This window comes from Mycteria americana, chromosome 1 (assembly GCF_035582795.1).
Source record: "Mycteria americana isolate JAX WOST 10 ecotype Jacksonville Zoo and Gardens chromosome 1, USCA_MyAme_1.0, whole genome shotgun sequence".
Taxonomy (NCBI): Eukaryota; Metazoa; Chordata; class Aves; order Ciconiiformes; family Ciconiidae; genus Mycteria; species Mycteria americana.
In genome coordinates, this window is record NC_134365.1 from 9572376 (window position 1) to 9600132 (window position 27757).

At 41.6% G+C, this 27757-nt stretch overlaps 1 protein-coding gene across 2 annotated transcripts in view; it reads left to right on the plus strand.

Moving 5' to 3' along the window:
• The first annotated feature begins 3577 nt into the window (after positions 1-3577).
• SEMA3D (semaphorin 3D) overlaps positions 3578-27757 on the plus strand; it is a 151433-nt gene continuing 127253 nt past the window's right edge. Inside the window, exon 1 of one of the 2 annotated variants that reach the window (XM_075489611.1) lies at positions 3578-3966. In XM_075489611.1, the coding sequence (XP_075345726.1) occupies positions 3593-3966 (374 nt within the window). In that variant the 5' untranslated portion in view covers positions 3578-3592. The other variant, XM_075489681.1, reaches the window with a different exon arrangement.

Genomic DNA, 27757 nt, shown 5'->3' on the forward strand with positions numbered 1-27757 from the left:
AAAAACACCTACTGTCTTCGGAGAATATTGATCCAGATTCTTGGATAGTGTTGGAGTCTGAATTTGACTGTATTGCAAGCGTGGGACCCAGTCTGCCAATACGCTTGCACAGTAGCTGTAGGTGCTTAGTGACCCAGTCCTCCTCAAGGAGGGACATTTGGTGGCTGAGTCACAAATACAGGCGCTTGAGGTTGACTGGATGAGGCGGTTTCTGCCCCCAGCTGATTGCCCTCCACCTCATCTTTCCAAAGGCTTCCCCACTTGTGGATGAGCTCAACTGCACATGCAGCAGCTCCTTCACTGCTCCAGTTCGCAACCCAGCAGATGAAAAGTCTTTATTTAACATGCCAGGTACAGAAGTTGCTCCATGTTTGACACTTTCATGTCTGCTGCAGAGAGCAGAGGCAGGGATGGGTGGCTGGCAATAAGCACTGCCAGATTTAAGCCATCCAGGTTTGTAAGTCAACACTAAATTTCTTGATCTTGTTAGTAAAGAGTGATAGGTTCCTTTGAAAATTTTCAGAGATGGACATGAGTTACAGGACCTTCTCATGAAGGACCTCAGAGACACCAAATGCATAGTTGTTCAATTGGAAGAGATTCACTAGGTGCAATTTAGCCTTACATTTGGAAAACAGTCTCTGTCCTTAAGAGATTTAAGCAACATCATTGCATTGCATAGTGCTGCAGGCATTTGTGTCACTACTTACAGAAGGAATAATAGCACTCAGCGTAAAGATAAATGCCTATAGTGTGGCAGCATGCTGCTGTCTCATGTTTTCCTGCAGCCTTTACTAAAAGACCATCTATCTGCTTCAACAATTTATCTCAGATGAAAATAGTTTCCTCTGAAATATGCCAGTTTGGCATTACAGTCTCTGGACAGTGTTCAGGCTTATGATCAAAAAGAAAAGGAAGGGAATAGAAAGTAACAAAAACAGCTTACCTCTCTTCCTGATTTTAATTATTTTCTAAAGATCTGTTTTGTCATTTAATTAATGCTTATATTACTGTTCGATGAGAAAAGAAAAATGCAGATATCTGATGTTCAACTTCGGCTCTTTTATGAGCCACCAAGCCTTACAGGAAATTTGAACAGTTGCCCAGGGCACTGGGTGTGGAATTTGGTCTTAGAGGAACCTCAAATTAGCTAAGAAAGACAAAAAAGGAGAAAAAAATACTTTGCAGATTCCTGTTTGTAAGAACCTGTTGAATATTTCTTCCACCCAATATTCAGTGCCGTTTCTGCAGGAAAAATAATGTCATCATTATCGCCATTACTGTGATCTTCACATCTTCAAAACATTGAAAGGAACCCTTCTCTTCCTATTAAAACTTTAGACAATTTCTGTAGATTTGGCAGAAATTCCTATAACTTTTGGGGCATTTCGAACACCCTGTAAGAGGCAAATGCAGTCCTGACCAAAAAAGTCACTCAAAGAGGTAGCATTAATGCAAACACCGAGAAAGCTAAAATTCCTTCTAATGTCTCCCAGTGAAGCTATGCTTATCTACTCTGGAATTTTCTGAACAGTGGTTTAAAATACAATGCCAAGGAATGCATCAACTGATCATTTAAAATGATACTGTGCAGATGGTGAATGTCTCCTCAGCCTGTGTCCATGGTATGACCTTGTGTAACCTTGTTTTACAGCCTTAGTAACAAGGAATAAAAAGGCATGTTCGTTCTGTGCCGTCTGCACAGAAATGTTATGAACTTTCGTAGTTTTCATTCAGCAAACAGCCACAAGAGGGCATCTTTTTTCTTGGTTTCTTCCACTTCAATAAATGAAGCGCTTAATTATTTCACAAATTCGTTTTTATAATTCTTGAAAGATGAATCTTCTGCTATATATTCCACCAAAAATATGTGTTCTCATGATTTGCAGGAAGAAAAAGTAGCTACTAAAATAAAACCATTTCCAAAACCATTTCTTTTGCATTTCACAGAGAGTGCAGACTGGTTCCACAAATGAGGAAAGGGGACATTCACACTGATTTCTTTTTCACAGGAGTCTGAAACATCTCCAACACATGAAGCAAGCAGTACTTTTCAGCAGGTTTTCTTTTTACCAGGATTCATGTTTTCAGAGTACATCAAAGCCCAATGCTGTAGTTTTAATGAATGCTTAAAAAATCAACAGGGATTTCTCTTCCATCAATGTGCTCCCCATTTTCTCTTTTTTGAGCTTCTTCTGGTGCAGAAAGTGGTTACCAGCAAAGCGCCTGTGATGTTCAGTGAGTATCTGGGAGCAAGGTAAAGTGCAAGAATCATTCCACAGGAATTTAAAACACAAACTGGGCTCTAATCTGCATCATTTCAATCACAATGATATTTTTATTAAACAGTGCCATCCAGGGATTAAAGCAATGGAAAGTTTTATTGATGATAATGAAATGAGTGTGGAAAATGAGGTATAAAATCCCCTTTGAAGGCCTTAAAACAGCAGAAGTCAATGGCTACTATGAAACAACCTGTCTTCAAATTCCTCCGTTTATTTTGTGGGAATGTAAGACACATGTAGACAAGTAGAGTCTGTGTAACTGTGTGGGCAAAGTTTATAAAAACAACATCAGGTTGGTACTGTAGTAACAAACTGTTTTAAAAACCTAGATAAAAAAGTGTAAAGCTGGCTTTTGGTGAACTTAAAAAAAACCCCTTACTTAGATCCTGTCCTGGATACCCAGACCACCCATCTGACTTCTGTGTGAATGGTAGGTGAAGATGAAGTTCTGCTGAGGTGGGTAACATGGTGGAAACTCCAATATATTCCTCTGGACTTCTTTGGTTCTCCTGTTATTTCACGGGAGCAACAGTCAGGGTCTGTTCTGCAGCCGAGTCGCCAGCTGAAGACTTTCAATCTGATCTCTTCATTAAGGGAAACACAGTTTTTGAAAGAGCCCCAGTGTGTCTTGTCTGGAAGTGTCTGATATTATCTGTGCCATGTGTTCAATGGCTCTCAGCCTGTGGGCAGAAAGGCTCTTCCTCGGGCAGCCACAGAAGGAAATATGTTGGAGAGAAGGGTTTGGTGTGGGAGTGGGTTGGTCCAGAAGAGAAACTCTGTCTTAGGAAGTGGTCTGCAGCATGCGAAAGCTGGAGAACCACCGATGTAGCACATTCCACGGGCAAAACAAATACATGCAAAGGCAGATGTATCCCTGGCAGCTTCAATTTTGCACGTGGGCTACTCTTAAACGTGCACCAACCCCTAGCTACGGGCCACTGCCCAGCTGCTTTCTCCTTACCAGTAAGTGTGGGGAGCTTGCTTTTTTTTTTCCACTCTCAGTCTACCAGGCAGCGGCCTGCAGTTCAGCCCCAGTGGGAACGTGTCAGGGGAACAACGTGAGTGGGCCTGAGGTTGCTTTAGACCTTACAATCTGGACAAGCACCTGTGCAGGGTGACCACGATATTAGGTTGGGATGCCCTCCTGTGCGAACTCCGGCAGCGCAGGAGAGGTCTGCGGTGCGGGGGAAAGTCCCTGAGCGCAGGGTCCCTCTGTGCCCGGGCTCAGCAGGGTGGGCGCGTTGCCGCCACAGCTGTGCGTGTGCTCGCTTGTCTCTGTGTGCGCTCCGCTACTTTTCACGGAGTTAATGCTTCCTGGTGGCCGGGGCTGTGACCTACGCCGGCAGAGCAGCAGTGGGTGTGTGTCTGAGCCGGCTGACACACACACACACACACACACACACACACACGCACACGCACCCGAAGCAGCCCATTTGCTGGAGGGGTGTGCATGTGCGTGCGAGGGAGTGGAAAGGGGTGGCGGGGATGGAGGAAGGGAAGCCAGGGGAAAGTCTGACACTCCGCGCAGAAGGAGCGAGACCCTCCGCCGCCGCTGCCGCCGCCGCCGCCGCCGCCGGGGAGGAGCCCGCCTCGCTCGCAACGCCTCCCAAAACCCGGCCACCGGCCCCGGCCCCGCACCGGCCTCACCCCGCACCTCGCCGCCGCTCCGGCTCCCCGGCAGGTACCGGCCAGCCCCCGCGGGGCCCCCGCGACTTTACGCCGCTCCGCTGCGCGCTGGAGCACTTTTCCGCCGCCGCGGAGAAAGGGCGGAGGGGGGGGTGTGGAAAAGTGCGCGGGGTCCCCCCTGCTTGTCCCGGACCCTCCGCTCGCCTCTCCTCCGACAGCCGCCGGCGCTGCCGCGGGGCGGGTGCCGGCGCCCGGCACCTGGCGGCGGTCCCCGGGCCACCTGCCCTGCTGTCATCGAGGCGGTGAGCTCGGTGCGCTGGCTTCGGAAAATCCCTCGGCTCTGCCCTGGGAGCGCAGCAGAGGTGGGCTTGGGGGGTCAGGGGCGAGGAGGCGACAGTTTTGGGGAGCAGGGGTTAAAGGCTGGGGAGGTGGGAGCGGTGCGGGCGGAGGGAGAGGTGGTTCGTTCCCTCAGCCCCGGCACCTCTGCGCCTGCTTCTGCTTCGCCTAGGTGTCTCAGGGCGATGGGAAGGGCAGCATGGCCATAATCAGCCCGTGTCCATCAGCAAAACTGTTGCGTGCTGGAGCGGTGGCAAAATTCCTCCCTTTCCACATAGTCCTCCAGCACTGCCATGAGCACGACTCTGCTGAACGTGCCCATCACTAGGAACTGCAGAGCACCTGGTTGGCCTGGGGTGCTCACTGAAATGGGATTATTCCTCTTCTCACACTGACAACCTCTACTTTGCTTTGTGCAATTACACAGAGGGTGGTAAAGCTCCTTGTTTTGCAGTGAATATTACAGAATGAAAGTTGTTGCTTCTAGAAAGGAGACATTCCTGAGCGCCTTAGGTAATTGGTGACTGTGTACTGAAGAAGCACAAAGCAGCCACCTATGTTTCCTTTAAAAAAGCCTCACTTTGATTTGAAATGGGAAAACTTGTCCAAGAACAATAGAGATCAATGAGGCAACAGCCTGACCATAAACAGAGAGCACTTTGCTGAGAAAGCAGCAGCTAAACGCTGCATCTGTGGCTCTGACAGAGGCCATGAAGATGCGGGCAAGAACTTTTGCAAGAATTTTAGCATGTCGCTTTTTCTTTTTTACTACTTGCAAATCTACAGAACAAGTGAAGAGACTTCACTGTTTACCATTAGGAGGTGTTTAATACTATATGGCACAACATTTTAATACTGTTTTTCAAACCCTCATTAGTATAGTTGATGTGATTTTCATCTTTGCCTTTTAATTAGTTTGTTTAGCTTAATATGGGCCTGATCCAGAAAAGCACTACTCAACATCTCCTGCAAGGTATGTAAGGGCCAAGGTCTTTACTAAATCTGTGAAACCTGGGTGTCTAAATAGCTTTCTAAAGAGGAATTAGGGTATTTTAATCCATAATTGTAATCCTACTATCAGAGGTACCCAAATTCTGCAGGTGTCACACCTCTTTTTCTTAAAGTTTCCAAGGCAAGTCCTGCTCTCAGATGCTTCATAAATAGAAGCATTTCAGCCTTGATCAGGCTGAGCAGCTTGGCTTCACTTTTATTTGAACTTTATTTTGGCTTGGACATCCAGACTAGCCTAAGATCCAGGAACTAAATTTACTTTCCCTCTTCTTACCACTGGATCAATCCAACAGGGATTCTCAGGGTACGGGGAACAGAGCAGACTCCCCATTAGGTGCAGTGCTGAAGCACAGAAAGACGTGCTCCAAACTAGGCAGAAGCATTTTGAGCCAAAGTCTCCCACAGCCAGTATGTGGGCTCTGCCCATGGAGCGCTTTAACCAGAAATGGAAATAGCAGCTTCACCAGTATCCTCTGCCGCGTCTCAAAAATATAAGAATGACCGCAGTTACAAGAACTGGTGTAAAATGCTTTCAGGACAGTAATCCCAGGAAGAGAAGTGCCATTAGTGCTGAGTAAGGTGACTAAATCTCAGGAAGATATAATTTTGAGTTGTATTCCTGTCCTCAGCTTTGGTTTCGTGGGTAGCTGCTGTCAGATTACCTTGAAGAACGACACCCCTTTTGGACCCCGCTCTCAAGTACCAGCCTCTGCCTGCGTCTCTCCAGCTGCAGGTTGTGCCTTCAGCCGACCTTCCAAAACACTGTTCATAATAACTCTGATCTCACTCTACTTCTCAGTGGGTTTTTTTTCCTGAGAGGTGAGGTTTTCACTGTAGATACCATTGTGTTCATTATGCAAATTATACTGCACCCTTGAAATTCTGTTGGGATTTTGCATTGGAATTAAATGAAACAAGGCCCTAGGAAAAAGAAGGGTTTAATTAAGCTAGAATATTAAATGGAAATAAATGTTGTTCATTGGAAAAGAGCCTTTTGAAGTGTTGGAGGATACTGCATCAGTATTACTCAGAGATTAAATGATAATTAAGTAAATCAGCACTGTAAACACCAAGATATTAAAAAGTGAAGTCAAAGAATGAAACACTCCTAACAAAACCTGTCCCTATTTTGGTCCTAGCAGAAGGGATATACTCAGCATCTCTTTCTATGTTCTATCACAGAACAAGTGGAGGTGCAAATGTCTCACGCAGTCAGGATCTTTACAGTTTAATCTGCAGAAGGCCATAATCATTCAGCGTCACTCTGTGAGCATGCTGTCAGCTAGGGTGGTCAAAAGAATGATTTATTTCTGGGTTCTTTTTGAATCCCTGTTGTGCTTTTTCTCTCGTTCTTCTTTTTGCCTTTAAAAACACAGAAGTTGTAAACTCAGGTGTCTCTTCACTGTGCACCGTTGCAATGTAGACATACCAGTTGCCTGTGGCTCCGGAGAGGCTGATTCATCAGCTGGGAATCAGCTGAATTCCCAGCACATGCCGGCATTTCTTTGGCTAAAACCCCCGGTGCTGGAATTGGCCACCGAGCCACCTCTATACTCTTTGAGGTTTCCTACATGAGGGAATCCTTCGATGCTGGTTAAGCAGGCTTTCCCACCGCACTCTCCTGGCAAGGCAGACTGCAGGATAGCTATATTTGGCCCATTGTCTTTTTAACCCGTGGAAAATGCTTAAGGTGCATGCTAAGTGTCGTTAAATCAAATAGACGCAGCAAACGTGTGATGTGTTTGTTTTCCTTGCTTTCTGGATTTTCTCCAACTACAAACAAGCAACAGAGAAGCTCATAGTAAAGCCATGCCCGTGAGACGTGAAGAGTGGCAGCTGTATTTAAACTACGTATGAAGCAAATTTTTGCTCCGTGGGTGTGCTATTTTTATCTTTTTTATAGTGCTGCACCTCTGTTGTACTCCTTAACACAATCTCTCCCCCACCCCAACATTTCTGTCTGGGTTTTATGTATTTTATAAACCTAGCAATGGCAATGAGTCAGTGCTTAAGTTATCCCTGTGTAAATCTTTAGTCCTTTTATCTTCTCCTTTCTATCCTTGTGTATTCAGAAAGGCCCCTCTCTGGTATTGTTATTTTTCACATCCTAGAGACATGCTGTGTGAACATCCACGTGTTGTCTGACAGTGGGTGATTAAAAAAAAAAAAAGGGAAAAAAAAAAAGCAGCCCTTCTATTCCACTCTCCCCAGCTTTGATGGATCCAACATCACATGGAGGGGATCCAGGATGAGTCAAGGAGCAGTGCTGTGGTCCAAAATTCCAGTTTGCATTACAGCTGAGAGGCAGCATTTAGCATTGTGTGGATTTATTTTCTTTTAACAGGAACTCCAAAATAATTTATGGAAGTCATATAGCCTAATGGGCAGAACAGATAACAGTAAGCCAAGAAGAACCTGGATTCCCATCTGGGTTGAATCGTTGACTCAGTTTGACTATCAGGGTGATGGGTATGGTATTTAAGCCTAGAACATTATACCGGCCTTAACTAAATCATTGCACTTCCCTGCAAAGTAACTGGAAAATGTGATTAAGGTTCAGAGCTCTGCTGGTACCTAACAGTATACCTAATAGTCAGCTTCACTGGTCAGACTAATCACAGTACATTAAAGGCATTTATTTGCAACCTTAATTTGCAGCACAAATCCTAAAGGGCTCAGGATATATACGGCTAAAGACAAATTCATGCTCTAGAGCTTATATGTACATGGAGACCTGTAACTCATGAGGACCTTCAGCACTGTATGAATTTCACACTGTATATATTACTCAGCTTTCAGTGACATGGATCCTTTTTGTACATCTTTGCATATTTTTCTTCCTGTATTATTATAAACAGAAAGAAGAGTTGTGTGAGCTTTTTCTTTTAATGTGGTCAGTTTAAAAGCAGAACAAATATCCATAATTAAATGGTTTCCAATCTAGTTGGTCAGTGAATCAGGAGACTTGCAGGAAGCAGATGTCATGCAGAAGAAGAGAGGCTAAAAAGTTCTGTAACATCTGAGCATACTCCAATGATATGCTGAGTTTTTGTTGTTGTTGTTTTCTTACTTATTTTTTTCCGAGTGGATGGGGAGGAGAGAAGTTACCAATTTTCCTGGAATGTCCCCTTCCAAAAATCCTGGAGGCACTGCAGCCCTGAGTCTGATCTCATCTTGTGTCAGCACAACTCAGGACTAAATGCACTGGAAACAGAAAGCCTAGGATTAACTGAAAATTATACAAAACTAAGGCTGTCATGAAATGAAAGACTTGCGCCTGTTCTCAGTCTATCTGTACTTAGTGACTTCAAGGGACTTAAGCCCATGTTTAAAGATAGACTGCTGTGTAAAATGCTCTCTTGAAAGAGGTACTTTCCTGAAGTCTAAATCTAGAGTCAGATCAAGTCTTTTAAAAGTTAAGTGCAGTCCTGAGGGCTGATGTGGCCAAATACTCTGGCTTAATCTTGGCTAGAATTTTAACATTTTGAACAGCTAGATCTAATGGTATGTGCCTACCTAGCTTCTTATATTCCCCTGGAATTTATCAATGACACACTCCATATAATTGTGGTTACTTTTTGTCCGTCTAAAATCCTTTTTTGGTTTTGCAAGGGAGAGACTGCAAAGAGGGAGTATGTAAAAAATTCTTTCTCAACCAAAAGCAAAAAGTTGATTTTTTTTTCCTTCCACAATGAAGAATTAAAACAATGTCTGTTGCTCTCATGCTTAATGTCAGAATCTCTGCTAAAATACAGTAAGAAGAAATATGATGAATTTTTCATATGGAACTTATTCCCTGTAATTTTATAATGCACATATGTGAGGTTTTATGAAGACTTATACTAAAAGGCTTTAGAACAACGTAATAAAGGAAAACTGTTCACAACATCCTTTTATATCAAAAGAGCTAAACAGCTACACTTTGAGGGAAGGAAATAAAATGAAGGGCAATGACAAGTAGTGATAGACTGTTGCAAATGCAGTTCCTTTTCTTGAAGATTTACAGAAAGAACCAGCCTTGACTGTAAGGTTCTCCACACTATTTTTCTGACTTTCTTCATAATCTGTACCTTTGCAAGATGTAACATTTCTATATCCATTCTCTGATTTCTGAAAGACATGTTCCACCTGCATGTAAAATACTAATAATTGCCTTAATTTCATGACTTATTTTCTTTTTTAAGCAGGTGACTGAAAACCTTTATTAAGGACATAAATAAATCTTCAAAGCTGCTACAGTATGTCTTACTAACAGCGTGGTCACATGTTACATCTCTGAAGATCCGTTGTTGCTTAATAGAAATCAGAGGAGACACAGGAACAAATTTGTTTGTGTCTGTCTTCCATATTTCTTAAAATCTTTTTTTTAGTAGGAAGCATGCATAAGATAAGGATAGTCATGATTTATCACTTCTGTTTGTATAGTCATCAGTTACAAGCAGTGGACCTTTTCTCATTCAGAGAAGTTCTTATTAATTTATTCGCTATATTGCAGTAGCATCAGGAGGTCTCAGTCAGAAATGAAGGTTCTCTTGTGTTTGGCACTGGTGATGTATCCAATTAAACAAAAAACCAAAACCCACTTGCACCCATAATGTAGGGCAAGAGTCAGCAAGCACAGAAGACTGAGAGATGTGGGTTCCTCAAGAAAACAAGTAACAAAAACAATTTTATTTCATAGAATAAACAGAAGTCTGAGCCTGTTTTTCTGTTGTTGAATAGTATAAGCATCAGGGCGAAGTTGAGTTTGTAATGGCATTATGAGATCCCCTATTGTGAAAGATAAATAGCAAATTTGGCCTAATGCCTCAATAAATTAATTACATTGAATTAACCTGACTTTTGGTTCCTGTGATCTCCTTAGTTTAGTTTAGCAGATTAATTTATGAACAATGCAGCTTCAAAGAATCCACTTTATTCTGGGGAGGTATATTATAAGGAAGTTAGAGGATTTTCTAGAGGCACAAAGTCTCCACATGAACAAATCTGGAATTCTTGGATCCATTGAGCCATGTAATACTTTGAGTCGGAGACTAAGCCTTTGTGTTTCGACTGGAGCAGAACTTTCGTCTTCAAAAGAAGGAAAAAAAAATCTGCTAGAAATACTGTGCAGAAACACAAACTTACCAAGGAGAAAACCTAATTCAGGTATTTTTCATCTAGGGAGCAGGCATACCTCTTTTTACCTGATCTTCATGTATATCAGCACGTTAATAGTGAAGACAGTTGGTGTCATCCAGTTTGCTATCTAAGAGCAAAATATTATAAGTCATTAATTTGTAGAAACAGGTCAATTGAAAGGAACAGAAATCCAAGCATAAAGGGTGAGCTAATAAAAGCAGATAGCTCTATTACATCTATCCCCTTCCTAAAGCCGAAATGTAATACTGTTTTTTTGTAAGGAGTTGTTTTTGTCAATGGATCTTTAAATCTGCATGTCTTCATTTCACAGTTTTAAGTTAATAAAGTATACTTCCTAAATGGGATCCTTCAAAAGTAGTCCTGGGTGAGGGGTTTCATAATGATCATTTTAATGACAGGAAAATCATCCTCAGATGGGTGGGTTTTAATTTAGCACAAGCCACTGTACACATCCCATTAATGTGATGCACTCTGGAGCTGAGGGGCAAATGTCTGCTACACCTTGTAGATAAAACTGCCGCACCGAGGAAGTGCACAGTGTCCATGGGAATGATGGTAGCACATAACAGTTGTTATGTTAAAAAAAAATCAAGATATAACAAGCTGTGTCTTCAGTTGGTGTAAATTAGAGACGTATAACTGAAATTAGTGGAGCGACTTGTAATAGCTAAGGGCAGTCCTATGTCTTTAGAAGAAATGAGCAGCTCTAAAAGCTGAAAGAGGAAAGCAGAGTTTAAAGTTAGCGGTATGCACTGAAAGCATTTGGGGAGAAGAGTTGTAAAGAAGCTGGAAACTGAAGTACTAAGCAAGTGCTATTGCTTCTTGTGCACTGACTGGGTGATTGTGGTGGGATCCCCAAAAGCCACAAGTCATGAGGAAAGGCTGCTCTCCCAGCAGATAGGTATCTGTGTAGGGTCAGCCTTTTCCTTGTGTCAAAATTTATAATAAAATTAAAATTAAAATAAATGAAAAAAAATCTCTAGCATATATTTCAGTGGTTCAGGTGCCTGCTCTTGCCTGAGGTGACCTGGAAGTGCAGCCTTTCCAGCGCGTGTCTCAGCGTTGCTGGTGCTCGGGAGCATGGCTTTCTCAGCCAGCACGGTTCCACTTTGTTGTGAGTGCTGTGTTATCAAAGGCCCGACAGAAAGGGTCTGTGGCTTGGCGTGGTTAGAGCATCATCTTTCAGGGATAAGATTTCTCTTACTGGACCTGCTCCAATTAATGTTTGGGTATCAGTGCTGATATTTCCTATTTGATGCTGAACTACGCTATTGAATTACTCATTAGGAGTCCAGTCCTACCTGTTCCTGAAGGAGTGCGCTAACCTTGGGGCTGCTCCATAAAAGGTGTTGGGAGAGGTAGATCTTCTTCTGGTTTCAGTCTGTGGGAGAACTGGGCACGCTTGGAGCCCACCCTGGCTTTGCAAGTACGGTGGGCAGAGCAATGCCTGTTCTTGAACAGCAGAGGCACTGAACTGGAATAATCACGACTTTGTCCTATGTGCACCCAATGGCCCAGGTGCCATGGGGGACATCTTGTTAAGCAGGTTCGGCTACATGCAAATCCTGGTAACAGCAGAAGACAGTTTTTATACTGGTCTCTAATGCTGAACCTGGGTGACTGAAAAGGCAGTTAAGATCATAAATCTCTGTTATTAATCTAATCTTTTGGCTAAAACAATTTTAATAGACAAGTATGCTTTACATAACTGCTGCCTGAATCATTGTGGTCTGTTGATCTGATGCCTTCTACAGTATATAATGTTGTCAGAACTGATGAAATCCAAGGTGTTTATTTTAAGACTCAATTTCTTATTTTGTAAATTGAACTCGAAGTTTTAAAGGCCTTAAGAAAAAGCTGACTGGATGTAATTTTTGGAATGTCAGTCCCACCTAACTGAGGAAAAAGTGAGATAATTGATGCATCTAAGAGAGTTACCAGCATTGTTCAGGCTTAGGGGTCTTTTAGGTCCTCTTTCTAGAAGAAAAGGTGCATTTACCTCTGCTGCTCTGTGCTGTCTATCTTTTTAAGATGAGTGTCCTGGGTAATACCATTTGCAGTGTACAGATTTGTTCTGGAGTTATGGCTCGGTGTTTATAGTCCTCTAGTGACATCTACAAAAAGCAGACATATATTATCTCATAAAGCTGCGTCAAGTTGAAAAAAGTAGAACATGAATCTATGGCAAAGAAATATCTTTCCCAATATAACACCCTGACAACCCGTGTACCTTTCAGTGCAATTAAGAGAGTTTTCACACGGGAAGATTTTCTACCTTTAGATAAAATCATTATAGACTGCTTAGGCTGAAGATTGATTAAACTCACAAAATAAAATATATGTGAGAGGGGAAATAGTAGACTGATATTCTTATGGTATGCCTCTGAAAATTCATATATCTGGTTTTCTTGGGTTTTTTGTTTGGTTGGTTGGTTGGTTTTTTTCTGAAGAGATTTACACTTTTAGGTACAGATTAATTACTGTGCTGTCCTCAGGAGCCTGAAGCTCCTGTGTCCTTTGCTTCCTGTGACTTTGCTACAGCTCATGGCCCTCCTAAATGGCAGTACGAGCACCATTATGAAACTCATAACACAGACATTGATCTCCTTGACAGTGCTTAAAATCAAATCCTGGCTACTTGGTGATAGACGAGTTATTGTGCTTTGGCTCTTACAATGATGGAAGGGTTGTTTCTTTTTTCCCAATTTGTTGCTTTTGTACATTGATGTGTAAGGATGAAGAATAAATACTTAGGCACAAAACACTGCTGAAAGCTCCAATGCCAATTTCTGTACCTTTTCACAGCCTGACAGAAAAGCAGGAGGTACGTGCAGCAAACAGTGCAGGGAGTTTGTCTCTCTTAATCCAAAACATCTGGTTTCAAAGCAAAAAAAAAAAAAAAAAGGGCAGAATAAAATCGTCATATTCAGTTTAACACCCAAGGTGCGATTCTGCTTCGTTTATGCCTGGCTTTTCCATTGTGCTGGGTCCATGCCGGCTGCCAGCGTGTCCTGTGGCAGAAGGACTTAGTCTGTCCTAGCCAGAATTGCCATCCTCATCTCTTTGCTGCAGCAGTTCTCCAGGTGGCTTCAAGGCACAGGACAAGCTGCTTCTGCCTCCAAATTCTCCCCTCTGAAATTTCATCTCTTTCCTACAGTTTAACTCTCTCTTGTGCTTTAGTACAAACGCCAGGCACAGTTCTCCTGTATCCTGTCAATTCCCAGAAATGGTCCTGACATGATGAAAAAACTTCCCTCCCTAGGGGTACTCTGCTCAGCAGCAATCTTGCGTGTGGGGTGTTAAGCTGTTAAAGGGAGAGAACTCAGACAGATTTCAGGTCTTGTGTCAGGTTTTCAAGGCAATGGTAGAAACGCCGTTGTGAATAGCATTTATACCATCAATACGACAGGCACAGCTGTTCTGCAGTTGGTCAGTACTGAAGTATAGATAGTAATTTTCTTTGTAAAGACAGGCTTTATTTCTATTTTTATCCTAGGATATCACCCAGTTTTAAGGATAATAAAATCTGCCTTAATGAATAGTATTTAAAAAAAAAAAAAGGTACTTTCCATCCTTTCTGTCCTTTCCTTCCTTCCTTTCCGTGCAAACAAGGTAAATGCCACTAAAGTGATGTGAGAAGAGCATTTGGGAATGTATTTGGATTCATTGTGTTTTGTTTTCCATCCAGGAATTCAAATGACACAACGGAAAGTGGGATCTGACACCTCCAAGATAAACTACTAGTTTATCTTGTCTATATAAAGTGATACATTCACCTTTATAAGTGAAATTGTATGTGAGGCCAGGATAACTGGGCCACAGCGACTTTGAATATAAGTACCATTATTATCTTTAGTGCAAACATCAGCAGAGATTACCATGGTCCGTTGTGATGACCCTGGGGGAATCTCACAAGACCTTGCAGTAGGCACTGTAATATCCCTACTGTCTATTTGTTTTCATTCTCTTCTCAACAAAATAGCATTTTGATGCTCGGAAGGCATGACCCATTTTAAATTGTGCTGTCTCTCTTCATTCTGCTTTGAGCCACATGGGAGAAGAAGTGTGAGCACAAGTGGTTAGAAAAGTTGAAAAGGTGCTGGTAGAGGATGGAGAAATTAATGACTAGTACTGTGGAAACAAAGGTTGTTCTGTAGAGCCACCGAGATTCTGTGGGTGTTATGTTCAGATAGATTCAGCATCCTCACTCAGTGTCTCCAGTGCTTTCCCTTAGAAGATCAGTAGTTTTTTTCCAACTAGTTTTATTAGGTTCCACTGACAGGATCTGGTCTGAGCTACAAATATGTTGGGTTACAGAAAGCTTCCCAGGCTTACCCTGTGTGTGCCACCACTCAGAAAGAAACCCAGTGACACTGTGGAGGCAGCAGCAATTGCTCAGAGCTCTTTTTGGACATGCTGATGTTGAAGATGTGACCTCAATCCCATGGATGTCTTTTCTTGTGATGCTATCATTTCCACCTCCTGCTTTTCTGTTAGGCTGGGAGAAAGTCCCAAAATAGACATTTGAGTTTTTTGGCAGTGTTTGCTGTAAGTACTTATTCTTCGTTCCCTACAGAGATATGGTGGTGCGTGGGATTCTCTGGTTTGTGTAAAATTTCGAAGTAGCATGTTCCTCCTGTGGTTCACAAGACGTAGGTTGGAAACCCTGACACAGAACAAACATGTTTCCTTGTTCTGAAGCTGGGTGATTGGGCAAAACTTTCTCATTTTGGTGTAGGAGTTTTATCTTTTTCAATTTCAGAAGATGAGCAAGGCAATTCAATGGAAAAGATGTTGCAGAATCTCATTTTCTTGATGTCCCAAGAAACCGAATCCTATTTGGACAATAAGTGCTAGTCCATAAACAAGCTATTGGATCCAATATAAGGGTAACTGTGTAAGGTTTCTGTGGTCTGTTTAATACAGGAGTCGATCAAATGTCCCTTTAATAATCTGAAGTCTGAAAAAACTTTTACAATTATTTAAACATGTTTCTTGAATGATACATAATACTTCACCTGTATGTTTTCCACAAGCTGTGTATACTTTGTGCTTATGGTTTTAAAACCAAAACATGGATAAGCTTTGATGATAATTCAAAGTTGATATAGGATTGTTTTGATTAGTTAGAGATCAAGGCTGCTGTCCTAGAAAGGGAAAACTGCACTTGTGGAGTACCAGCAACAGTATTTTATCTTGCCCTTTGTTTGAATAGTGTGAGACTGTCACCTCTCTCTCCCTACAGAAACTTGCTCTTCTGTTTCACCATACTGAGATAATTTCAAAAAAATTATCAACACAGATGAAAGGAATTGAGCCTATTTTATAAATTGACCCTTATTGCGACCCAGGTGCAAGTCTCAGGGAATTCAGAGGACATGCTTAGCATTCAGCAGTTCTCCCCAAGATTATTCTAAGAAACACGTATCGCCCAATACTGAAGCCTGCTCTGGTCTGATAAGGTTTGTCTACATGCGGAAGTCAGCGTGCTGTTAAACTAGAATAACAGCGTGCAGTGTGGTGTCTTCTTCACACTAACTCTCTGCAGGATCAGTCGCAGGGTATATGTCCTAAGTCTGCTTTCAAAGTGAAGTAAGCTGCTTTCTAATTAAAAGCCTTCATATATACACTTATGTGTGATGGGATTGCAGAGCAGTCAGTATGCTGCTAATTCACATCCTACTGTATGTGGACTCGCATGTTGACAAGCCCTAAGTATTTCAGTTTTAAGGTCTTGGTCAGTTATTTCTATAAGTGCAACAGACAATATCAGTGCACTGTACTGTGATAGGAATTGCTCAGATGCTACATACCGGAGTAGGACTCTGTGCTCATTGAAGTGAATATAATATTTTCACTGATTTTAGTGAAAGATCCAACTTTATGATGGTGTTCATGTGTTTACTTGTATCACAGTGACACGTAAAAACCCAGCCTGGCATTTTGGCCTCATTGTGCTATTACTGGTAAGTTAACATCTAAGGAGAGCTTAGAGAAGAGCAATAAACGTGAGAAGGGAGTCTTTGAGTCAGGTTTGATTTATGAGGAAAAATTAAAGGATTGGAGCATGCATAGCTTGTTTGAGTTTGACAAAGAAGAAGACATGACTGTAAATACTTCAAAAGTTTAATTCCAAAACCAGCAGAGGATTTGCTTAACGTTAAGGACATTCCAGCAGCTCAGGAGACCTGGGGTTAATTCCATGACATACGTCCTTAGGCAAGTCATTTCTGCTTAGATCCTAGCAAATTCCTAAAGGCACCCAACTGCCACTTCTTTGTCTACATCATTGAGTGTTAGTCAGCTGAGACTGAAAACCACTTAATTTAGACAATGAACTTGCTAAATACCTTTGCAGGTCTGGATCTTGGCCTCTACCTGCCTCAGCTATATATGTCTGTAAATGGGTAAAAACTACCCTGTGTCATAAAAAGAGTGTGAGAATAATAGATTTGGAAAATATGGGTGTTCAGATGTTGTAACAATGGAAGCCATGCAAGTATACTGAGTAGAAAAACTAATTAAGATGGGATTTATTTCACTTGTCTGTAGTGTAAGGTGGTCACCTAATCTTCCTCTGTTTTCAGTAGAGATGAGGTACTCCAAAGGGCAATGCACCATATTCGGCGACAGTATCTGCGTTGGGATATGAATTCACCCCAGCACCCTCTCTGGAGGGATCCAAGACAATGCCTGAATTTTAGATGGTTGAAATTCGGCAAGGTGAATGTTATCTTGAGAATAAAAGGATTAAATAAAATCAACTTAGCTTGATTTTAAGGGAAAAAAAAGTCTTTAATGAGTGTATTTGCTGAAATGCTCTTTTAAAAGAATTACAGAAACCACCTCAAAGAACTTGTGTGTTTCTCCTGTTATTTCTCATAAAACATTAACGAAGTCTTTTATTAAAAACTAACTGCATGATAGAGCTCCCACTTCTCCTCTTTCTATGAAGCAGTCCTTGTGCAGACTAGCAACATCCCAAAACTACTATGGTGCACGTACTACCAAAGAATGTCCTTGAAAATAACTGATCCTCAGAGAAAATACAATTATGGGCACTGTGAGTTCAAAGAAAAAAAATTATGTAGGGAAATGAAATTTATTCAGAGAAGAGCTACAAAAATTCTGGAAGCTTCTATTAGAGATGCTGGAGATCCATGTGCAAAGCAGCTGTAGGATGCTGAGGATCTAAGGAAAGGTTGAGCAATACAGACTCATGAGGAAGAGTGAGATGACCTATCTGAGGTCCCTGCTAACCCATGCAATTGCACAAGTTTGCATTTCAAAGAAGGATGAGCTTAATTAGTTTATCCTGCTGTAGGCGTGACTCAGTGATAGAGTCCGGACTCGTATTATTATATTCGATACCCTGCAGGACAGCAACATCTCTTTATGACTAGTTTACTCTTTTTGGTTTGCACTCTTCAAAGAAAAGGCCTGCTTTCAGGCTTTGTCCCTCTTTTTTGGTAGCTCCCACCTCCAGCCTCGCCAGAGCTCATCTTCACGCAGCTGGACTCTTATTTCCCTCACAACTGCTTGTCACTTGCCTACTTCACTGGCTCTGCAGGGAAGAGAAGGAGAGAGTCCCTTTGCTATTCATCCCTCTGTCCTCTGGCTCATCTATTGATGAAGAGACGGGGATGAGTGAGCAATCAGTCACTTCAGGGACAGGGACCTGGGGTCAGAAAGCCTGTGGCTACATATGATACTGGAATAGACTTATGCTTGGGAATGTCTAAAATATGCTGAATTCAGAAGAGCAAAATGTGTTTGCAGGAGTTCACGTTTATTGCTTTTTCTTTATCTTGCAGACCCAACAGCTATTGCTTTGGGAAATCAGAGCTGAACTGTCCTAAGAACTTAGAGGAGGATTTAGTGTTCGCACAGGGGATCTAAACATGGTGGGAATCTTACCTGGGTGTGGAGCAATCCTGACTCAGATCAGGACATGAAATAAGAACTCCCAAATTGAAGAGGTGTATTTGAGTCACAAGGCTATGAGCTTAAAAGCCCATCTTCAACCTGAGTGAGACTTAGCCAGTGAGTTAGATGGGAGATGCACCTATCTCTGGTTCCCCAGAGAGCCTGGACTTGAACGAGGTACTGTGTTATTGGACACTGTAAGGACTCTTGGCTGTTCATGCTGCAGGAATGCAGATGCCCAAGGCACTTATATTCTGCACTGTCAATGTGTAAGGGAATAAAGGTGGAGATTATGTGAATTGCACTGAGTCCAGCTTCTTGTTGGGCTTCCTTGACACCCCAAAGTCCTAATCTTTCCCATGAGTGACTCCAAAGCTGCGAATTCACATCATCTGCTTTATGCCCTAATTCAGGGGCTCTGCATCATCCTCTGTAAGTACCTACCTCTTTGCTCTGGTTTACATCCTCAGAATCTCACCTACATGCCTGGTGTGGGCAGTGAAAGATACTTCCAAGTGCCCAGTGCTTCAGACACACAGAGGATGACTCTGTGCTTGTCCACAGGTCACTGCAAGTTGTGAGACACAATGCAGAGGACAGAGAGAAAGCAGACAACAGTGACAGGAACACCACATTGCCTATATATAGATACGTAGACGTTGTGCGCTGCCTGTTACTGTTATTAACAACTATCTCATTTTTTGCTCCCTCTGACTGTTTTATCCATCTGGTGACATTCATTATATACTTAGACTATAAGCCGCAAGGAGGAGAGGTTCTTGTATCCTCCTTCATAATATGTGCAGCACTATGAGGTCCTGTCCCTGACTGGGGCCTCTAGGCACTATCCCAGTATAAATAATACATAAAAATAGATCAGCAGTGTAACATCCATCAAGAAAACCATACAGAGACCTAAACACTGCTTTAGTATTGAATTGTTCTACTGTCTAGTGTGGGGTTCATGCAATAGCTTGCTGTAGTTTTCTGAATTAGAAGACAGATCATACAAAGCCTTATATCTATGGGCAATATGCAGGGAGCTTGGGGGAAATCTATAACTACTAAAATCAGGAAGTGTGCCAAAGATGATTTACAAGTATGGGGAAGAATGCATCTTTTGTGATGTTCAGGGCTTTATCAGGTTTATTTTGGAGGCTTTCCAAGATTAATAGCAAAAACCAGCCAAAAATTTTGAAGTGAAGCAATCAGAGCAAATTTCAGCTGCAGCAATAGCTGCAATAGCCCAGGGGCTTGCAGCAGCTTCCGCTCTCTTGACACAGCACTGATTGTTCATGTTGCACCAGGTAGGATCACATTAAGCAAAACAATTTAACTGAGTGATACAGGCAGCTATTGAGATGTGCAAGGCCAATACACAACAGAAATGGGTATTAGTAATATTATCACCTGTATTACAGCCACTGTTGTAAAGTTCATCTGCACTCAGAGCCACACTGTCTACACAGAGCATGAGTTAAAACTCTTCTGAAAAAAGTTAACAAGTATATTAGAGAACAAAGATGTACCTCAGAAATGAGGTATTGCTATTCTCATTCAGCTTGGAGTCATGACGGTGCAGTGATTTGCTCTTGCATAGCTGTAGATAATTGTTCCTTGCAATCAATTTGATGGGATTGCTGAGGGGGTTTTGGAAGGCGGAAGTGGACAAGTCCGTGGCCACTGAGGATTGGTTTCTTGTGGCAGCAAAGCATTGGGCCTGTAGCACCAATTCTCGGATGCTTTTTGAGAGAAATTGATTATAGTTATCATTTTCAGGCCCCTGATCCACTTTCATTTTAAATATTCTTTTGTGCAAGTACTTTTCTATTTGACCTGTGACTCCACCTGTTGGAGGTCCATGACCATTTGGTAACCCCGATCGAGGGCTCCAAGGGGCAAGATCTAAGTATCTCAACTAAGATAGTCATATAGGTTCTCTGTCTAATCAGCAGAGAGGGAGACACCCAGCTTCCCATCCAAGAAATCTGAAGTGGTTTGGAGTATTCAGTCCCTGAAGTGTCTGTTTCGCTCTAATGACTGTAAATGGAAACTAGATGAACTGACACCTAGTTTTCAGATGACTAAATTTAGGATGAAGGAATTACAGTATTTCTTTAATTCATTTTAGCTGCTTTTGCAGACATTGGGATATCAACGACAGCAAGAGCTTGGAAAACAGCATCTCTGACAGCAAACCCTGGTCCAAAATATGTAGTTCACTTAGGTTGCAGTGCTTTGAGGCAGTGAGCTGGGGTGAATCTCTTAATTGTCAACACGGGAGCCTGTTTCAGTGCCAGAAGGTTCAGTCAAATAACCTCTGTGCTACGTTTCTTTTTTTTTTTTTTTTTTTTTCTTTTTTTCTCTCCCCTTCATCTTTGGAAAAACATGCTGTTGCAAACTTGGAGCAGAGGTAGCATCTTCAGTCTCTGCTGCCGAACCAGGATGGGCTTCTATGCTGGTGGACCGGAGCGGGCTTCCATGCTGGTGTCTGGTGGCTGCTGGAGCCGATCTCCCCCGTTGTTCACTGACGGTGCTGCAGGAGTGTATGGTATTTAGTATAGGAAAACCACATAGGATTTGATTTAGGACTATCACCGCCACAGCTGTTGAGCATCTGGGTGGCTGTTTGTTGAAGGGAGTATAACAGCTTGCTGGGTGCTTTTATGTCACATCACAAATGACATTAATAAGTAAATCAAAAAGAATGTGATTGAAGAGACCGAGGCATTTCCCTTAACTTCAAAGAGTTGGATTTGGCCTATTAAATCCAAAATTGTGTCTACAGGCACAATATACACATACAGGAAAACAAAGACAAACCTTCTTATTTACCTGCTTTCTGTAGCACTTGCGTTAGTCTTTTATGGTTTAGCTGGAGCCATAATGGCCATTTTCCTGCTGTCTTTCTACCCAGGTTGGAAGAGGGAAACTTCTCTGTGGCATCATATAATTTATTTTTGTTCGCTTTTTGGAGGTCCAGCATCCCTGGAGGTGTAAGTGCTGAGAACTGTGCAAGTCCGACTTTCTTTATGAGACAAACTGGTGGCTCCTGATTTCAGAGTTTCTTCATACTAAACAAAGTCCTTCAGTTGTGCAGAAGACTTTATAAATGCATGTAGGGAGACTAAAAGTCTTTGGTTTCCACAGATCCAAATAAACCCATGAAAAGAGAAAGGTTTCTTTCATTGCTCTCAGGAAGAGTTAGGCAAATAACTTGAGCAGCAAGAGAAGAGGTAAGCAGTTGCGCAATCTCCATTCATATCATTCACACTCATGCGTTGGGAAAAGAATTCCCAGCTCAAGAGTGGGCTCAAAATTAAAAGAGAAACATCCTCAAGGCTTTTGGAATAGGAAAAAGAAAAGAAGCTGCAGAAGCTCAACTCTCATGAATTGTTAAAACAAAACAAACAGCTGGATGGCAGAAGGGCTGCTCTTTGCCATAAAACATTTCCTGAAACTCTTTCTTCCAAGATCCATGCTGATTATTTATTTGTTTTAGTTTTTCTTTCTCATGAATTGATTTGATTAAAAAAAATTAGGCATCTCATCTTCTGAATGTGACAAGAGGTTGCTAGCCATAATTTAGCTAGTTTCTTCAGTGTGTTCGGTTATTAATCCCTTCTTCTGAGTGTGTGGTGGAAGAGAGCAAGAGATTCATCACCTATCCTTCTTTGTCTGTGACTCTATCATCTTAAAAGTTCATTTCCCATTTCCACTCTCATTTCATTGTGAGCCTTCTGTCCTCAGTCCTGCAGATCCATTTCCAGCAAGTACAGCAGCACTGAACTTCAGGTGTTTAAAGTAAACCAGGCGATGTGACCGCAGCTGAGAGTGACTCCGTGAACAGGTCTGCGGGCAAAAGGGAAGAGGTGGTGAGAAGTGGCACGAGGGCCGTGACAAGCACCGGGGATCAGTAGTGTCCCCCTGTCACAGTGCTGCCTGCATGGCTTTTATCGCCTCTCTTTCTTTTGGAGGTCTGTATCTCATGGAAGGTGAATTAAGAAGATCTGTGGAGAAGTCGGTGAACTTCTGCTCTAAAAGCATGTCCCTGAGCAGGATCTTGTAGGGGACAGTTGTGTGCACTGTAGTGGATATCAGCTGTTTGCTGTTTTTTCCCAAGTTTGTCAAAGCTTTTCTGAAATCAGAGAGTTTCAGTGATCATAAAAAACAGCTGATGTTTTAGCTTAGCACTGCCTTTTTTAAAACCAGATTTAAATTTCAAAGATTTCACCTGTAATTTATCTGCCCACACCCTCACAAAACCTAGAACCCCCTTCTCTTTTTAATTTCTAGCTGATGGTCATGTTAGCCCGATTTGGACATCTGTATTCACACTGTGGAATATTTTGCATGGTTTTGCCACGTCTCATATTTTCCATAGAAATTACACAATGAAAAGCAGTATTAAGTGTCAGAACTTGATGGGATGCTTTGCTGGCTCTGTCACTGACTGCCTATCTCGCTCAGCTGATGGCATTAGTGTCACGTTTCGCTTGTGAGTGCAGGGACTCTCAAGCAGACCTCATGAGAGACAGATGGGTCGCGTCTGTATTTGCAAGTTAAACAAGGCCAAAAGCCGGTATTGACCTGCAATAGCCCGTGATGTTTGTTAGCTTGCTCATTGGCCTGTTTTTTGCTCTTGTCAACTAGCACATTTCCAAGCTGCCCTGTCATAAGCTGGGGGGATGTGGAGGGCTCCCAGGAGGCAATATGGATGAGACCACTCGCTTTTGAAGGGAATGAGGGTTTAGCTGTATGGACAGAAGCTGTGCCAGGCTGCTCTGTCTCAGGATTTGCAAATAGAGTCTGGCACATTTTATTTATTGATACAGGCTTAGGCTTGGGGTCTGGAAACTCAATTCAGAGCTGCACTGGGGGTGACTGTACCGTATTCCTGTAATTACACAGGCTTTTCCTCCACCCATCTTTTGTTTGTTTTGTCTTCTTAGATGTAAGCTCATCAGGGAAGGTATTGACACTTGCTCTTTATTTGTAGAGTATTTAGTACCATGTGGCCCTGACCTGCGTAGATTTCAATGCAAATTAAAAGTAGCAAGTTGAATCTGTTCTTGCCCGTTTGCTCGCAGCTTGCTATGTTTTCTCTGACTGTAACTTTACCGTTAAGGAGGGAACAAAGGGTAGCTACTTAAGAACTGTAAAACCTGCCTCACTTCAGCCCTGGCTATTTGATTTTGTAGGCTTATGTCAGACCCTTAAGGTTAAAAATGTTTCTTTTCTTGTCTTGGCTTGAACAGCACATGGAACGTTTCGAAGGAAAAAAAAAAAAGAGTCCATACGACGCAGGCCAGAGTGATGCAGCCTTGCCTGTTTTTCTTGATCTGAAACACTTTATTAGCTGGAGCGCAATATGGCCTGGCCATCTCAGTTTCCATCCCATTTTTGGATGGAAAGTTGCACACCAAACAGGAGCAGAAGCAATCATTTGCTCATGAACAGGCAGATGTTTGCTTGTTTTCTTTGCAGCATAACATTTTCTTAGTTAGACTTTTCTTAATCCTTTCCTCCTCCATGAACACCCTCAAAACTGCAGAGTAAATAATTTTGGCTTACAATGAACAAAGCTCTGAGATGATAATGAGAAGCGGTGAATAAGCTCTCCATGTCTTACATGATAGAGACTTGAACTCTGCTGAAGGGGCCGTATGCAGCAAGGTCAGGAGTGTGATGAAGTATAAGTTTGGAAGGGGAATCTGCTGGAGAGATAGTATAACCCACTGAGTGATAAGTGCTGACAGACTGGCACCCTGGTGTTTGAAGTGCTTTCCCTTGTGGCAGAAGTATGTCTCTGATCCTGTTGTGTTATGGCCAGACTCGGTCTGTTTTGAAAGCCTATACTTTCTTCACGTGGAGACTCAGAAGGATTCAGGCTGAATGCATTTAACAGAACTCTGAATTTTGGGCCATGGTTAAAGATAAATTTTAAAGATTCAATATGGCCTTCCCAAAAGGCATTTGTAACGATAATCAGAAGCATATGTCAGTACATTTATATTATTATTAGTAGTATATGTTTACATTAGTGTTTTTCTAATACTCCACCATTAAGTTACTGTGTTTAGTGCACTAGTTCATAGAGAATAAAAGCATTAAGTTATGATTTCAAAAGAATGATAAAACAATAACACTGGGGAAGTTCAGTCATCTTCTAGTGCTTAACAAATTGGGAGCATTATTCAATCTGTCCAGGCAGGCTCTTACGCGGTTCCTGTTCTTCTCTGTTTCTTTCCTGTGGGTTTAGCTTGTGAGTGCTCCCAGTATGGCCACACAGGGAGAGGAACTGAAATATGTGAATGAGACCCAGAGTGGGAGGCGGAAGATTAAGTGAAATGTCCTGGGACCTTCCAGGAGAAAGCTGCTCTGCTCTTTACCCAAACCTCAGTGACAGAAGTAGTATCAGAAGCTAGTCATGGATGGTTTGACTAATATGGGGTCTTAAGAAAGAGTAGTGGTATGTTTTCAGTTCCTTGAAGCAGTTTGCTTCAGTTACATTTGCAAATGTATATATATATAAAGAAAAGAATTACAAATTTTGTAAATAAAAAAGCTTGGGAGAGAGAAAAAAAGAGATTTTTCTGTTTTTAACCTTTCATTTCTAGTCTAGGACTGGGACAAGTTCCCCATCCCATTTATTTTGTGTCCAGGACAGCAATATTCTGTCACATTTTCAGATTTCTGGTACCTGACATGGCATTCTGTCATCTAGTCTGGTTCTTTGACAACCACTGAGCAGAACACTTCACTGCTTTGAAGACAAGAGGAGGAAGGGGTATAACCCTTAATAGTATTCAGGACTAATCAGGCCTCTCTTTAACTACTTGAATACAGAGGATATATCTACATAGATAATAGAAGAAAATACTGGTTTCATTTTGATTAATAATAATAAAGCACTAACAGACTTGTAGATATATCCGTTTTCAGTGATTTGCAGCCATGCTCCCCTCCATTGGAAACAATGAGAAATAACTTGCAAGCGCTTTCACTATCAGCATCCCAGAGGATAACTGTCTGCACTTTCATTCCTTCCCGCTCTCTAATGTATATGCACCAAGCTGCATTTTTTAACCATGCAATCAGAAAGCATGTGTTCCTCGGGACCTCTGGGTCATTCCTGCAGAGGGTGGACACTGAATGAGAAAGACACCAAGGAAGTAGAAATGTTGTCTTGTTATTCTTAAATGAGCTTAGTAAAACATTGCCTTTATTTTCCCCCTGCTTCACAGACTTACTGTGTGAGGCAGGATCATGTTGTTTGCCATCACATTCCAGCTGTAGCACTGACATTTGTAACTTTTCAGTTCTTGGCCTTGTAATCTTCTCATTTATCATTTATTTGGGGGGATTTAATTTCATTTCATTTATCATGGAATCCTTTTTGTCTAGCATGACATTTTCTTTCATTTCCTCTCAAGTGAGAGTACTACCACAGTAAGGATATGTACGCCTAACATCACTAATATACTTTTCCTTTTTAGTAGCAGGAGGATAAGAGCCTGTTACACAAACATCGGAGGGATTAATTCCTTCACCTCCTACAACAGAGGACCATGCTCAGACATGTCAGGGTTTTAGGATGTTTCAGCAAATGATACTCAGTGTGGGTATTACGCGGGGAGTAACTATATGTAGATCTGGAAACGGAGAAACAAAAGCAATTGTTCTAGTAATGTTTTGTGTTGGTTTTGGAATAATTTACTTGGTCTGGGTATAGTCAAATAGATAAACAAGTGATAGCATAGACCTGCATTTTTTCCTCCCGTATAGGATCTGATACTTAATTAGAATCAAAAGCAGGCGCTACGCAGCTCAGGTTGGTAGTTTCACTTTCTGGTGGTTACTGTTTCTCTTCGTTCCTTATGCATTTAGCTTCGAGTGACCAGGCTGCCAGCTTCTATTTTTCAGTTACTTAAATTGAATGGAGATGAGTCTAAGCCTTAGAGATATCATCAAATATTTATACACTAAATTTATTAAAGACAAGCTCTACTTTCATTCAAATTATCTGAATGAATGTGCTCACTAATTAGTCAGTCAAAAGAATTCAGAACTGGAACTAAGACGATAAATTTAATATTTGTGTGCTAGTGAACACAAGTATCATCAATATTATAGGGTCGTGATGGTCATGATCCTTTTCTACCTAATTAGTGCAACTTCGCTGACGTCAGTGGGCACATGCCAATGTGTCCCTTACTGATTACTCTCTGCATTACTCTGATACAGCTCCATAGTGGAGACTTTGTTGTAAATCTTTATTATAAATCTCTGCTATTTTCACTAAAAATGTGAAGACATTCAGTAAAATACAAGGGAGTTATTGCTGGGAAAAGAATGAAGAAGGAAAATGAGAATGAATAATCAGATAATCACTATTTGCAGCTGTAAGATTTTCTAAAATATGATCATCATGATTTAGGCAAAAAAAAAGCGTTTTCACATTATCACATTTAGAAATTGCATGATCTCAAGAGGCTTGAATACCTTCAAAGGTATTGAACATGGGCAATAGTATTACCCTGGGTAATAGTATTCTTACCAATTTATATATTTGATCTACGTAGAAATGTATGTTCTTAGAAAAGGTAAATTAGCATTCATCTTTAATGTCATGTGTGCATTTTAGAACATGGAATCTTCAGTATTTATTTCTCTAAATTAGATTTAGTGCAAAGCTTTCATGTTTATTTCTGTGACTCAGAATCAGGAATTGCTCAGGAGAGTCAATTTACCTGATGGACACCTCTCGTGTTATGAGACAGCTATATGCCTTTCTAGAGACCCAGTTCATCTCTGTGAAAACAAAATTAGGCTGTCAGGATGCAGTTGTTTAAAATAAGCTCCACGCTTCACCGATGTGGTGGGTAAGATCATGGCATAGCTTACAGATCTACACAGGATTTTAGAAGGAATTCATAGGGATTCCTATGGGGCTTGACCTTGTTGACAGTGTTATTGACATAACTCATTTTCTTCTCCATTACACAATGGAAATCTAAAACACAGCCTTATTAAATAGCCTCACTGAGTTCTAGAAGAGTTACAACTTCTTTCAACTTTTAAAAGAAATGTACATTCCTGTTAGAGGAATTTTCTGCGGACAGAAATGAATCAGCTATTTGATGCATCATGTGTGATTAAAAAATATTTCAAATTGAGGATTCTGGAATAAATTTCCTACTTTTTCTTGGTGGGGAGGGTGAAAGGAAAAAGTATGGGAGCAGAAAAAAGAAACAAGCAGAAAAAAGAAACAAGCAGAAAAAAGAAACAAGTGAACAGAAAAAAGTATCTGTTTTTCATTAAGATGCTTCTGCTGTGACAATTGATACAACAATTATAAAAGCTCTATAGGAACTGAAGCTGAAAACTGCAGTGCAGAGAAGGTGATGTTCTTGTGCACTGTGACTCTT